Source organism: Rhinolophus sinicus, chromosome 1, assembly GCF_057876585.1.
Source record: "Rhinolophus sinicus isolate RSI-liver-muscle chromosome 1, RSI-T2T, whole genome shotgun sequence".
Lineage (NCBI taxonomy): Eukaryota > Metazoa > Chordata > Mammalia > Chiroptera > Rhinolophidae > Rhinolophus > Rhinolophus sinicus.
Window position 1 is genome coordinate 165013939 of NC_142501.1, and position 15819 is coordinate 165029757.

A 15819-nucleotide genomic window follows, 5' to 3' on the forward strand; every position below is an offset into this window, starting at 1 on the left:
GTGCTGTAGGGAAGGGTTCTTTCTCAGTATTGTAAGAAAGGTACTTTCTCAGTATTATAGGGGAGGGTACCTTCTCAGGGCAAAGCCTTCACAGCCCTAGCCAGCTCGGGTGCTGTCTGCGGGTCTTTTCCTTTTAGATCCTGTGAGAAATCGCAGTAGGATGTGGTTGACTGGTCTTCTGGATGTGGAGTCAGAGGCATCACGGGAGGGTAAGAGGCAGAGGAAGAGAAAAAGGCTGTCACTGAGCCCACAGTAGCTGCTCAGACACAGGCTTGTTGCATTACAGGTACTTTGCGGCCAGAAATTTTCTTCCTCCTGCTTCTGATGGAGCAAATTTAGAAGTCAGGAACATTCCTGGGGTGGGGAGGGTGGTTATGAACCCTACAGCCCACAAGGAAAACAAGGAGAGCAGTTTCCAGGTCATTTATAGCACTTCCTTGACGTCGAGGAAAGGGAAGAAGAGTATTTAGACTAATGCCCTGAACTAAAAATGGGGAAATTTAAAAAAGGATTATAAAGGTTAGAGTATTTCTTTCCTTCCTTGTTTTTCACATGAGCAGCCACTGAGAACATAACTGGCTCTCAGTCTCCTCTGTAATTGGGGACAGGATTGAAATGGATAAATGAACCGCACAGATAATCCCCGCAGCTCATTCTTATCCATTAGGCTTCAACCTCTTCCTTCCACAAACCTATCCTGGCTCCCGATGAGGAGAAAAATGAGCTGACTGAAACATAAATGACCTTGTAGGCCAGACTTGTCCTCTGACGAAGGTGTGAAAACACAGGAAGGAAGCCAAGGGCTCAGAAGGGCACACAAGTGACCAGACAGAGGCACGCTGCTGCACAGGCTCTGCCTGCGTGCGGGGGCTTCTTCACACCATGGGGGGAGACTCCTAAAATGGCAGAGCTGGGCACGATAACCTAAGCCAGTCAGGTTCCTCACAGAAGGGGACGCTGAAGCTCTAAGAGGTTAGGGCCATTGTGTGGGAGGCAAGACTTTCCTCCACCCTTTTCAAGTCTGGCTGGGCCTGAGAATGCACTTGACCTAAGACAGATGAACAGAAAAGCATACAAATCTTATTATTTCATGTACATGAGCGCCTCCATGGAAAAATGAAGACCCCAAAAAGCAGTTGGACCGAAATGCTTATATATTAGGATGAACAAAAAGTAGTCATTGTGAAAAAGTTAGAAAAATACGTGGGGAGGCTACAGGAAGATAAGGGCTACTGACAAGGTTTATTTGTGAAGATTTCTCCCAGCCCCTTTTGGTCTTCTCTGGTGATAGGAATGTTTCTTTCCTCCTCCTACAGAGAAAACATCTGTCAGTGCACATGGGAGTTTCATCTCCTGCTTTTAGGAAGAAAAGGAGAAGTCAGAATCCCCTTCTTGGCGTGTACTGTTTTTCCAGTGCCTGAATGCAAAGTAATCCTTGTCAAAGTGGCATATTTGGGGCAGCTTCTGCTACCCTTCACCATCCTGCGAGTTAGTAACAAAATGAGAGCTAGAAGTCGGTCCTCCTTCCTCCATGCTGCAGTATTTGACTACATCTCAGTTTCCATCTTGTGTTTGGGGCACGTCCTCACCCTCAGCTGACGTCTCCTGTGGAGCTACACACCAGGCCCTGGGCGCAAGTCCTCCAGACTCACGGGATGCACACAGCTGTGACCGTCCTGTTGTGCGGATGAAGACGCTGATGTTCAGAGAGGTTCACAGCTTAGTCAATGGTACTTTCACGTGGTTCAGCCTGAAAACACGGCCTAGGTAGCTCAGCGGTTTAGATCAAGAGTCTGGTTTCATCCACTCTTTGCAGATGAGAAAACTGGATCCAGAAAGACTGATTTTTCTCAAGGCCATGCCAGTAGCACAGCTGGAAGTGCACGTGAGCTAGCTCTGGCACTCCAGGCTCGCTCTGTGTGAGCGCTGTGGGGGCAGCTTCTCTTTGGCTCCACTCACCTAAATGCAGGGGTGAATGCTGCCGAAATGAGTCTTGTAGGACCCAAGAGATTAAAGACAGGATATTTCCTTACTTGAAACTGAACTTTTCAAAAAATGTACCAACCTCTCTAGGGCCACCTTGCATAGGCTTGGGAGTCTCCTCCCAGGGCTGTTGCTTCTTCCCTTCAGTGCTGCTGAGAACGTCAAGATGGAAACTCTAGAGTGATCTAACCTTTATTCACTCCTTCATCCAGATCATCCCAACCTGTATCTCATTCATGGTACTGTTGCAGATAAACACCTGGCGCCCAGGTTCAGAGGAGCGAGCTTCTGGATTTATTTGGACTCGCTGGGAAATACCCTCCTTTGGCGAGAAGATTCTAAATAACTGTTCCAAAGGTAATCTTTTTCTATTATTGGACAAGTAAGTAAATGTAGTACTTTCGGGATCAAAGGTTCACAGAAACATTCCCAATCAGGGCCATTTTAGGTCATGCTGATACAAACGAATGCTAGAATACAACTGTACTCTACCAACACTACATACAAGATCTTAGGAATATGTGCCTGGAATATGAAACTGCTGAAAAAAAATGCCGCGATTATATCCAGAGGGTCCTTGCAAGATGAGATCTGGTCAGGTATTAACAGTTGGAATCCCACTCAACTGCAGGCAGGCTAAGTAGTTGCTATCTAATGGCACGGGCACAGTTGCTTCTGGGCAAAAGAAAGGCAGAGTCTGAGGCAGCAGAGGGGTAAGGCTGAGAGAGGCAGGACTGGAGTGAGAGTTGAATTCATGTCCCCCACCTCTGGTCACCACTGGGGCTGATGGGGTCTAGGCAGACAATGTGCCTTCATACTCTTAGGAGTAGAGGTTCCCACTTATCGGCTAGATGTAGTACAAGTGACAGTGTTGGTGAGTGAGAAATAGGGAATGGCATCACTGGGGGTTCTGCATTCAAATGAAACTTGCTGATTTTCCCTCTGGTTATGCCCATGGCAGATGAGATACGAGAGACCTGGTCTTAGGGGCACTTGTTAGTCTAGAGCCCAAGTCAAATGTGACTCAGATGGTCATCATGAAGCATCAGGCACCCTTGAGAGGACATTCTTTAAACAACACTTAACATCTGGTCAAGAACACCAACAAATTCATAATCATTTATTGTAAATCACTCATAATTTACACATTATTAATGGCAAAAGAACACTGTTAAACACCTGCTGGATGAAGAACTTCATTATGACAATTTTCTATTGGCGTCACTTCTTTTTCAAAAATTTAAAATTTTAATTTTAAATTCTACATCTTTCCTAAAAAGATCTATTTTCGAAGGGCTCCAATGCCAACACTATAAGCCTTTCTTTTGCTCTAACATCTAACACAAAGGGCTCACTGTCCCATCAATTCAACATGCTCTTTACAAGGCAACTTAACACACACACACAAATTTTTAATCTAGAAGCTACAGAATGATCACTTTATACTTTGCTGCAAAATCAATGAAGGCCGCATGCAAGTGAAATATTACTAGACACTGAGTTCTAGACAATTGTTGGTTATTAAGATCTGATGGCCTGGTATGGAAAATTAATATGCTTATTTTGCAGAAGCAGCTAAAGTACATGCATCAGTGGCTGGGATCAATTAGAATATAAATTAGGTATCTAAACATTGAAATGAGATCTTAATTTGAGCTTAACTTGATGTCTGGCACATCTGAGTTATATACTTTTAAAATGACAATAACAAACAGAAAAAAATCAAACACCTAACCAGGCATTGATTTATAGGGTCGGCTGGGCACAAAACTAGCTGGGCAGTAAACAGATCTCTTTTGAAGCAAAGACAGTGAGGCATTAACAAGTTGTAAACAGGGCCAAAAAAAGACATTTTCTGTATCTCATTTTAAGAAGTGTTCAATTCTCTAACTTAAAAAACAATAGAAACACACACAATAATTACAAAACAGAAACATTCTTTAGTTACTACTAGGACTCCCCTCTTTTGTCTTCTACCCTGCCTCTCTGCTCCTTCAGATAGTGTGTTTAAAAATAATTCTGGGTTAGCTGATGGGAAAGAAAACAAATGCTTTCCTGAATCGTACTGAAAGAATATTAAATTCATTCATCCTATCAGGGTTAACATTATGTACAAGCACATGACAATGTATTGTTGACTTATTGTACCTACAGCAATTTAATCACATGTACACGCTTTAATGTTAAATCAGAGTTACATTAACTTAAAAATTTTTTTTCATTGATAATTATGTCTTGACTTTGAGACAAACAAAAAATTCCCAAGCCACATAGATTCCATTCCCTCCCACCCTCTACACCCTCCCCCGATCCAATGGACAAAAGAACTATAGTAATAGAAGGCATGAACCAAAGTGTCAACAGCGGACATATTTGATGGAAGCTCCAGGATCAAGTGCTGCCATCTCCAGTCTTGGCTTTCCGGGCCTCGACCATTGGCTTGGTTGCCCGTTTGCGGTCAGTGGCCAGCCCCAGCCAGCACATGACGTCAATGAACCAGGTGGTTGGGTTGAAATTTAAGCCAAATTCGCTCGCAGAGTAGTCATAGGGAAAGGTATGATGGTAATTGTGAAAGCCTTCACCTGGAAGACAAAATAAGCATTGAAATAAACCACTCACCTCCTCTCTGCATAGATTTTTTAAGCACTCATTTATTGCGGGTCTACCATATGCAAGACACTGTGTCAGGCAGGCTCTTTGGAGAGCATAGGATTTGGTTCCTGGCCTTAGGAAGCGTTTACTTAATTGGCTAGAAAAACTAAATGTGAACAGAAAATAACAATAAAGATAACAGCATAAAATCACAAAACTTTCCTGTATGAATTGGAGACATGCTACCATGACTTCAGAGCTGTACTTTCTAAGTAAAATGCTGAATAGCTGGTAACAGATCATCATTTTGATGCATGTTCATAAAAGGAAAATAGCCCCTGTGGACTGGAGTAATTAGAGCAAGACTTCTGGGGAGAGCTTGGAAGAGATAAATGAGAATCGTTTAGATATGTAAGTAAGGAATTGGATCTTTCAATATCCAAAATTTGCCTATATTTTATTCTATCCCTCCCAGTGAATAGATTTTCCTCCTTTACTTTTTTTAAAGGTGTTTTCAGGAGGCGGGTGAGGATCTCAGGGCTTCTTTCATTTGATTTCTTAAACAGCTTTATTGGAATATAACTCACATACCATACAATTCACCCATTTAAAGTGTATGATTTAGTGGCCTTTAGAAGATTCAGAGTTGTGCATCCATCACCACAATGAATTATAATATTTTCATTATCTAAAAGGAAAGCCCACACCCCTTAGCTGTCATCCCCCAACCATCTCCTATCCCTCCCAGCCCTACTTTCTGTCTCTGTGATTTTTAATTCTGTGTCAACCTGACTGGCCAAGGGGTGCCCATTAAACATTATTCTGGATATGTCTGTGAAGATGTTGCTGGATGAGATTAGCATTTGAATCAGTGGATTCAGTAAAGTAGATATCGCTCCCCAGCGTGGGTGGGTTTCATCCAATCCATCAAAGGCCTGAATAGAACAAATGGTAGAGGACGGAGGAATTTTTCTTCCTGACTCACTTATTGAACTGAGACATCTGTCATCTTCTCCTGCCCTTGGACTAGGATTTACACCATTGGCTCCCTTGGTTCTCAGGCTGGACATAATTATACCACTGGCTTTCCTGAGTCTCCAGCTCGCACACAACAGATCATGGGACTTCTCAGCCTCCATAATAGCATGAGCCAATTCCTCACAATAAATCAATCAGTCTCTCTCTCTCTCGCTCTCTCTCTCTGTCTCTCTGTCTCTGTCTCTCTGTCTCTGTCTCTGTCTCTGTCTCTCTCTCTCTCACACATACACGCACACTCTATCTACAGAAACAATGGAATATATCTATGTTTATATAAGTATTCTACTGTTTCTATATATATGGAAATTTATTATGAGGAATATATGTAATACATATAACAGTATATATACTGATACACACGCGCGCACACACACACACACACACACACACACACACACACACACACACACAGGTTCTGTTTCTCTGGAGAACCCTGACTAATACAATCTCTATAGATTTACCTCTTTTGAATATTTCATATAAATGAAATCATACAATATATAGTCTTATGTGACTGGTTTCTTTCACCTAGCATAATGTTTCCAAGGTGGAGCAGGTATCAGTATTTCATTTCTTTTTATTACTGAATTGTATTTCATTAGATGGATATACCACCATTTATCGTGCCATTGTATTTATACAATTGTATTTATTCAACAAATGATTGACATTTGGATTATTTTCATTTTTTAGTCATTATGAATAATGTTGATATAAGCATTCACATACAAGTTTTTGTGTGGACATACGTTTTCATTTCTCTTGGGTATAAATCTAGGAGTAGAGTTGCTGGATCATATGCGTATACGTAGTAACTATTTTTAACCATTTGAAGAAAAGCCAGTTTCTTCCATTACTATTTTAAGTGGCTAAAAGTCATATAGTTCTTCTATTGACCACATTTGAAGGATTCTGTTCTACAATGAGTATATCAGATGGAATGATCTTTGGTCTGTGATTTTCTTAATTTAGGTCTTCTCTACTCTGCCCCTCCATCCTCATCATATTTAGTTTTCCTGGACTAGGGTACAGTATAGAGAAGTTTTCCCCTTATTTTCATAAACAGGCACTGTTTTAAGAACTCTGTATGTGTTCACCTACTGTACAGTTGGGTGGGTATAACAAGAGCCTTCCAGGACCTTTACGAAGAAAATTGACTGGGGGTCCAGTGTTGACCTGGGTAGACTTAAAACCAATACCCAGTTCTTCAGGGACTATGCTGTGGCCATATTCCTTGGGTGTTCCTGGACCACCATCTCTATATAAGACGGTAACAGTACATCTTGTCTCCACTGCAGTCTGCTCTCAGAGTCAACACTAGATGTGGCTCCCCTCTTTAGACTCTTTCTAGAAGATGAAGGGAAAGAGGAGGAGAAAGCAATAGGAGGGCCAGAAAACTCTTCTTCCTGTTTTCCAAGGCACTTTTCTCTCTGCTTATCTCGTTATCCCATAGCTAAAATTGGTGTTTATTCCACCTTACATTGCTCTTGTCAATGAAAGATCCCTAGGGTCTTAATAAATGGAAAACCTTAACAGAGTGGTGGTAGAAACTCATTGTTAAGTGATGTGGAGACCATTTCTACTTAACAGTAGGAACTTCTCTTCCTGGGTTTGGTCTCTTTGGTCAAGGCTCAGCTTACCAAGAAGCCCGATTTGCTTCTATAAAGCCACAAATAATATTTATTAATCACTTAGTGTGTGTTAGCCACAGTGCTAAGCGTTTTAATGAGTATGAGCACCTGTAATTCTCACACCTCTGAGCTATGATTATCCACATTTTAAAATGAGGATGTAAATGCACAGAAGGGACAAGTAACTTGCCTAAGACCATATGGCTAGTAATAAAAACATCACTGAAGGCTTATTTTGTGCTAAGCACTGCTGCAAACGCTATATGTTAACTCATCTAACCCTCCAAAGACCCCCGGAGGAGGTAAATGCTACTATTATCCCCACTTTACAGATGAGGACACAGAGTGGAGGAGCCAGATAACTCACCCAGAGTGTATGTGAAGGAACCAGGGCTCTACCAAACCCATGTTGTGGTACCACGAGATGCCACAGTCTCATTTTTTCCCATCTCTTTGTTTGAAGGCCTATTTTCTTATGATCAGCCAAATGATTGGACAGCTGAGGCTAGAGTGTTCAGGGAAGTTGGAGAGAAAAACCTACTGCTACTCTCCTTTAGATAAATTTCCTTGACAAAAATAATAGCGACTAATTATTGAGCACCTACCATGTGTTAGGTACTGTTCCAAGCAATTTACATATACTAGTATCTTACTTAATCCTCACAACATCTCTATGAAGCAGGCATTGCTCTTCTCATTTCATAGACAAGAAGACTGTAAATTAGAGATTAAGGGACTTGTCCAAGAGCCAAGATTCTAACACCGAAGCCCAAGTTCATTCCACTTCACTCCACTGCTTCATTTTACAGATTCCACAAAACCATGAGAAGCCAAGAAAATTGAGCTGCCATTCTCTCCATTGGCTCTCACACCCTTACTCACCAATGGCACCCAGAGTGACCAGTGGGTTCTGCCGAGGGTTGATGTGCTTGTCATAGGGTCGGTTTCCATACATGTGGGCGGCGCTGTTGACCAGCCAGGTGACGTTGAGTGAGATGGTATAGCGGAGGATAGAGGCCAAGAAGTAGGCATTCCACAGACTCTCCCCCCAGATGCACCAGGGTACCAGCGTGGGAAGCACGAAGCACATGAGCACCACGGTGATCTTATAGTACCTGGAAGGCAGGATATGATGCTATCATTGGGCACCTGCTGATGGTGGCAGGGACAGGCTGAGGAATAGGGGACAGGGCAGGAAAAGTCAGACATTATGCTGGTCAGCAACTTCAACACTTTGCATAAAAAGTGTTGTGTGTCACTCTGTGAGTGTGTGGGGGGGTCACAAACCCATACACCCACAGGGGCCAAGCCATAATGTATATTTCACTTTAATTGTATTATAATGAGGCTGGAGTTCAAACAATGGGCAGGCACCAGCAGTTTGTGTAGGCGTTAAAACCAGATTATTCTGGTCTTATCTCCTCTTTCTTAAGGGTGTTTGGACAGCTTAATTTATCTCTAGGGGATGCAAGCCTGGGCAGTCCCCCTCGGGCTCCTTTTTATTAACTCTTCTTTTGCCTCATCAATTTTCAGGCACATGATTCTATGCTAATTTAGCTTGGTAAAAAAGGAAAATAATCCACTACCTAAAATGTTCTCAGTCCATTAAAGATTACATTCCAAACCAGCATAAAAAATAAACACTAAGTACAGGAACAGGCATAGTCATATAAAAGGTAATCATTTAAAAACAAGCTATCAATAGTTTGATTTCTAGACCTGGGCATCCAGCAAAAATTTACTGAGCACCTACTGCATGCCAGTCCCTAAGCGCTCGTGATACAAAGGCAAATTTGACACACTCCTTGCCCCAGGCTTCAGTCAAGTGGAGCCACTGTTCACCATCCTCTGACCATGTAGGGTCAGCTTTATACGGGGACAGGAGAGGGGCTGTGACATGAAAGTGTCCAAAGCTATCTGTTGGTAGTGATTTCCTCCCTAGCCTCCCATCATCTAATCAAGTTTCCAGGCCTCTGTTAAGAGGCATATTTATCAACTTGGAGGTGGCACAGTGTGAGAGCATGAGATTCGGCAGATGGAAGGCTTTGATTTGAGTCCAGATCTGATTCTGGATGTTGAACTGGCCTCTTTTTATTCTTTCATGCTCCTCTTGTGCACAGTTAGATGATTTCCCAAAAAACAGAGCATGAGGCAAGGGTTTGTGTGCAGGTTTTATATTTTGGGAAGTGAGCTCATACTACAGGAGTAAGTGACTGGGAAGAATGAAGCAGGGAAGGAGGGAAAGCAAGCCAGGGGTGCCCGCTGCTATGCGCAACTGAAGTTGGACCTTGAGGGGACAGATTCTACCTCAGAATTATTCTCTCAAGGAATAAAAAAAGGGACTGCAGGGTTGCCACATGGGACATTAGCTCCCTCACCCTTCCATGTTTGCTTGGGTCAGAATGGCTAAGTGCACTCCACAGGCATCTCAGTCAGAGGTGGCAAAGAAGCCGGGCAGGAAGTAAGAAATAAGCAGTACAGCTGAGCAACATGCTGTTGGATTACCCCTCTGCCAGCAGGTGGCTGCAGCAACAGCTGGAGAGAAAAGGTGGGCCAGAGTATGAGGCAGAGCAAGACAGATGTCCAACCTAGTAATCATAACACTTCATGGGTTTCTTGTGAAGATCAAATACTAACAGCTACTAATAGCTAACATGTACTATGTGCTTACTGTGTGTCATGACTATTCTGAGACCTTTATGTGTACTGACTTATTTCATTCTAACTCTAGGAGGAAAGGACGATTTCTATCCCCATTTTACAGATGGTAGTTGAGCAACAAAAAGGTTATGTAGCTGGCCCAAGGTCACCAGACTAATAAGTAATAGGACCAAGATTCAAATCCAGGCAGAATCTCTTTGGAGACCATCGTGCTATTCTGCTTTGCAAATGAAATCATGTATGCAATTGTGCTTTGTAGATTGCTAGCTGCACATAAGTATCAGTTCCCATAATGATAACTGTCTTTATTGGGCAACATATTAACTCACCAGCTCTTGTTTTCCTGTCATTGGGCTACAAGATGGCTGCATTTTAGTAGAAACAAGGTTCCTGGGAAATCAAATGAGTGGGTGTGGTTGGAGAGGCAAAGACAACAGACAACAAAGGGACTGCTGGTCTTAGAGTGGGATCCCCAGAGTCAGGGGCAGAAGACATTTGGGGAGTGCTCTTGAGGGATACCTGTGAGGAAGGAAGGCAGGATTGGGCCAAGGGAGAAGCTCACACACAATGCATTTCAGCAGATCCAATGGGGAACTCTGGGGCTGGGTGACACTTTACAGTTGTCCCATCATGCGGCCATTGGCCTCAGGGTGCCCTCTGGGAGGGGTGAACCCTTGGGCAAGGAAGTTCCAGGTGGGCATGGGCATTTCCCAAAATTCCATGTGGGCAAGGGCAAGTCCCAGAATTCTATGTGGGCAAAGACAATGCCCACAAAGGACAACAGCTGGAGGGTAGGAGTAGCAGCTGAAGAGGGAATTTGGGTAAAGCATGCAGTGCCCTTCACACTAGCATGTGAAGAGGAAGGGTGCTCTGAAGGGAAAATGGAAGACATGCCCAGAGCCCAAGACTGCTGCTGCTCCTTGTTTGCACCTCTGAGGAGAAAAACAAGCAGCTGAACATTGCCAAGAGAAGGCATTTTGCAACTTAAGAGTCTCTGGGTTATATTTCAGGACCTTTGAAAAAAGCCTCTCCTATTCCTGTTCTGAGCCGTTGTCTGGGGCCCTCATTTTGCTTCTGAAAACAAGGAGAAAGAAAATTCATGTATTGAGAACTTCCTCTGTGTTGGGTACCAGGCTAAGCATATCAGAGGTCTTCTCTCAATTACTCCTCATAGTAGACTCGGGAGGGACACACTCTGCCAATGGGGACCCTTCGGCTTAGAGAGGTGTGAGGCCTTTGTTCTGCTTAGCCGTATGGAACCCACCTTCTCCATTTGACCAGCCCGCAGAACTCAGCTTCCACTTATGCCCTGCCCTTGCTTCCTCCCTTTGAACTGTTTAGAAAAGCCACCTGCCTGCCTGGACTCTTGTTCCAGAAATTGCACTCCCCCAGAAGGCTGGGTTCCTGTGGAGGGATGGCACCAGCAATGTGGCGAGGAGTGTGAGGAGAAAAAGGCCTGGGCTTCACCTCCTGGCACAACCACTGTCCAGCTAAATTTCCTCTTCCTCAAAAAAACAAAACAAAACATGCTTTTAAAAAATCATTGCCTGCAATTTCTGGTCAAGATGGCAGAGTAGGTAAGCACTGTGCTTGCCTCCTCTCACAACCACATCAAAATTACAACTAAACTACAAAGCAACCATCATTGAGACTCACCTGAAGTCTAGCTGAACAGAAGTCCTACAACTAAGGACGTACAGAAGCAGCTACCTTGAGACCAGGTGGAGATGTGGAAAGTGCTAGCCCCACACCCATGTGCGGTGGTTAAAAATAGGGAGTGATAGCTCGGCTGCACAGGTCCCTGCTGAGCAGTGTGGGGTCCCAGCCCCACACCAGAATCCCCAGCCCAGGTTTCCAGTGCCAGAAAGAGAAGTCCTTACAAATACTGGGTGTGACAACCAGAAGAGATTATGGCTGAGTGAGATGGAGGGAGGCTAGAGTTCCTCCTAAGAGTCCAAGCATGGACTTACTCACTGATGTACTCATTCACTCTGAGCTCCAGCACTGGGGCAACAGCTCAAAAGGCGCCAGGGACATATGGAGAGAAACTGAATTGTCTGGCTTCAGGGCAAGGGCTGGAGGGGCAATTTTCTCCCAGACACAAGTGCTGGTAGAATCCATTGTTTTTTTGTTGAGTCCTCCATGGTCCCAACATGCAGACACATGTGACCACCATATCTGAGTCTCTGTCAACCTGGTTATCTTGCCCTACCCTGGTGATTCCCTAAGATGCTGCCCCACCCAACTCACAGACCCAGCCAAGCTGCTTTCAGTGGCTTCTCCATACAAATGACCTGTCTTGGCTCATGCTATTCTTTCCTAAAATCTCTCAAAGTTTCACAAACTGAAACAAGAAGCACCTGGCCTCAGTGTGCCCCATACGTTGTCGTGAGTAGCCCCATGCTGGGCACTAGTGGGAGCCAGCCTCAGTTTGTAGCTTGTCTTATCCCACGCACCTGCAAGCCCAGCGCAGATGGGTGCCATCAGCAGATTGCTTTGTGGCTCATGCCAGGTGGCCTGGGGCAGGGCACAGACTGCAGCTGAACTTGGTCTGTGGTAGAGCACCTCCCAGTAGGCTCTGGGGATGGTACACCTAGTGGCCGGCTTCAGACTAACCCGGAATACCACCCAGCTACCTCCGCGGGCAACACACCTAAAGGGCCAAGCACCAGAGCTCTGCTAAAGCAAATCCTGCTCTGTAGGGTCAGTTCCTGCCCAACAGCTCCTCCATTGTAGTCATGGCCAATCCTCACAACCAGTCAGCCTGAAGGTCAGTGCCTCCCATTGACATGCAAACAGCAATCAAGGCTGAACTACAACAGGAGGGCATACCCAACCCAATCACACAAGGGACACACCTGGAGCACCCAGCTCAGGTGATCAGGGAGACTGAGCCACTGGGCCCCACAGCACACCTACTACATAAGGCCACACTACTAAGACCGGGAGACATAGCAGCCCTACCTAATACATAGAAACAAACACAGGGAGGCAGCCAAAATGGGGAGACAAAGAAACATGTCCCAAATGAAAGAACAGAACAAAGCTCCAGAAAAAAACACTAAATAAATTGGAAACAAACAATCTACCAGATGCAGAGTACAAAACACTGGTTATAAGGATTCTCAATGAACTTAGGGGAGGAGTAGATGAACTCAGTGAGAACTTTAACAAAGATATAGGGAACATAAAAATGGAGATAGAAAACATAAAAAATAACCAGTCAGAAGTGAAGAATACAATAACTGAAATAAAGAATACATTAGAGAGATCAAGAGTAGATTAGATGAAGCACAGGATTGAATCAGCAATTTAGAAGATAAGGTAGCAGAAAATTCCCTATCAGAGCAGTGAAAAGAAAAAAGAATCCAAAAAAATGAGAACAGTTTAAAGGGCCTGTGGGACAACATCAAACATACCAACATTCACATCATAAGGTTACCAGAAGGAGAAGAGAGAGAGCAAGGAATTGAAAACTTATTTCAAGAAATAACAGAAAACTTCCTTAACCTGGCAAACAAAATAGACATATAAGCCCAGGAGTGCAGAGTCCCAAACAAGATGAACCCAAAGGAGCCCACACTAAGACACATCATAATTAAAATGCCAAAGGTTAAAGACAAAGACAGAATCTTAAAAGCAGCAAGAGAAAAGCAGTTAGTTACCTAAAAGGGTGCTCTTATAAGACTGTCAGCTCATTTCTCAACAGAAACTTTGCAGGCCAGGGGGGATTGGCATAAAATATTCAAAGTGACAAAAAGTAAGTATCTATCACCAAGATTACTCTACCCAAAAAAGCTATCATTTAGAATCAAAGGACAGATAAAAATCTTCCCAGACATTGAAAAGCTAAGTGAGTTCATCAACACCAAACCAGTATTACAAGAAATGTTAGAGGGACTTCTTTAAGAAGAAGAAGATAAAAAATATGAGTAATAAAATGGCAACATCTACATACTTATCAACTACTACTTTTAATGTAAATGGATTAAATGCTCCAATCAAAAGATAGGGTGGCTGAATGGATAAGAAAACAAAACCTTTATATATGCTGCCTACAAGAGACTCACTTCAGATTGAAAGACACAGACAGCCTGAAAGTAAAGGAATGGGGAACAGATATTTCATAAAAATGGAAATGACATTTGCACTGATGGTACAAAAGGCATGGTGATTAATACTGCGGGTACTTAAGCATGAATCAAAGCAGTGGCTTCAAAAAAAAAAAAAAAAAAAAAGGAAACGAAAGGAAAAAAAAAGTAAAACTCAAGTAGCAAATAAAACAAAATAGACTTTAAGACAAAGGCTATAACAGGAGACAAAGAAGGACCCAGGAAACCCACTTCTAGGTATTTAACCAAAGAAACCCAAAATGCTACTTTGAAGGGACATGTACATTCATATGTTCATTGCACATTATTTACACTAGCCAAAATATGGAAGCAACCTAAGTGTCCAATAGTGGATGAATGGATAAAGAAGAGGTGGTTCATATACACAGTGGAATATTACTGAGCCATAAGAAAGAATGAAATCTTGCCATCTGTGGAGACATGGATGGACCTGGAAGGTACTGTGCTGAGTGGAGTAAGTCAGACAGAAAAAGACAAATGCCATATGATTTCATTTACATTTGGATTCTAAACAACAAAATAAACAAACAAACAAAGCAGAAATAAACTCAGGCACAGAGAACATTTTGATAGTTGCCAGCTGGGAGGGTGGTTGGGGAAAGGGACTAAGAAGTACAAATTTGTTGTTACAAAGTACTCACGGGGATGTAGGGTACAGCATAAAGAATAGAGTCAATAATATCGTAATAACTATGTATGATGTCAGATGGGTACTAGATTTATCAGGGTGACCACATCCTAAGTTATATAAAAATCTAATCACTATGTTGTACACCTGAAACTAATGTAATGTATGTCAACTGTAATTGAAAAATAAAACAATTACTAAAAATAAATAAATAAATGAAAATCATTGCTCTCATTCTAAGAGAGAGCTTTAGCAGATCTAATTATAGGGTTGTTCTCTGATTGCTCTTCTTGTATTCTGCTAGGATTCCTCTTTGTGTGTTCAACGTAATGGATGAAAGAGGAAGGAATTTTTAGGAGTCACGGCAAATCTGGGTGGGATTGACAGTGAGATGGGTCCTGATGCTGATAACTGTGTGAAAATTCTCCCCAACCATTTCAAACAAACAGCCTATCTTCCCAAGTAGTGCATACCCCTTCCCTCCTCCTGCCCGCCACTGTCATTGAGCAGCTGGTATGCATTTAATTACAGTCTCTGGCCTTCTTGCCACAGAACAAGTGCTGAGATGGCTTCCTACCCTCCTTGCTTAAAACACTCAAATCTGAATGCCCTATTCAATGGTCCACAGAGCAATGCCAGAAAGTTTCCAGCACCCAATCCTTCCTCATTTAAAAGATTTCTTTTCGGGGCAGCCAGATGGCTCAGTTGGTTAGAGTGCAAGCTCTGAACAATAGGGTTGCTGGTTCAATTCCCACATGGGCCAGTGAGCTGCGCCCTCCACAATTAGATTGAAGACAACGAGCTGCCACTGAGCTTCCAGAGGGGTGGCCAGATGGCTCAGTTGGTTGGAGTGTGAGTTCTCAACAAGGTTGCCGGTTCAATCCCAGCATGGGATGGTGGGCTGCACCCCCTACAACTAGATTGAAGGACAACTACTTGGAGCTGATGGGACCTGGAGAAACACACTGTTCCCCAATATTCCCCCCCCCAAAAAAAAAACACTAAAAAAAAAAAAAAAAGATTTCTTTTCTTCAACTGGTGGGAGGGAGGGAGGCTGGAGAGGGGCCATTGATATTGTACTGTCTTTTTGTTAAATGGGTTTTTTACATTGTAAAGCATCATCGAATATTTAACTACCCAACTCTTCTACTTC

At 43.2% G+C, this 15819-nt stretch overlaps 1 protein-coding gene across 2 annotated transcripts in view; it reads right to left on the reverse strand.

The window, feature by feature from the left end:
• Nucleotides 1–3075: 3075 nt before the first annotated feature.
• Nucleotides 3076–15819, reverse strand: part of SCD5 (stearoyl-CoA desaturase 5) — a 142761-nt gene continuing 130017 nt past the window's right edge. For both annotated transcript variants that reach the window (XM_019731353.3, XM_074324282.2), the window contains exons 4-5: nucleotides 8127–8359; nucleotides 3076–4565 (exon numbers count right to left, since the gene is read on the reverse strand). In XM_019731353.3, coding sequence (XP_019586912.2) covers nucleotides 4375–4565; nucleotides 8127–8359 — 424 coding nt within the window. In that variant the 3' untranslated portion in view covers nucleotides 3076–4374. The remainder of the gene's footprint in view (nucleotides 4566–8126; nucleotides 8360–15819) is intronic.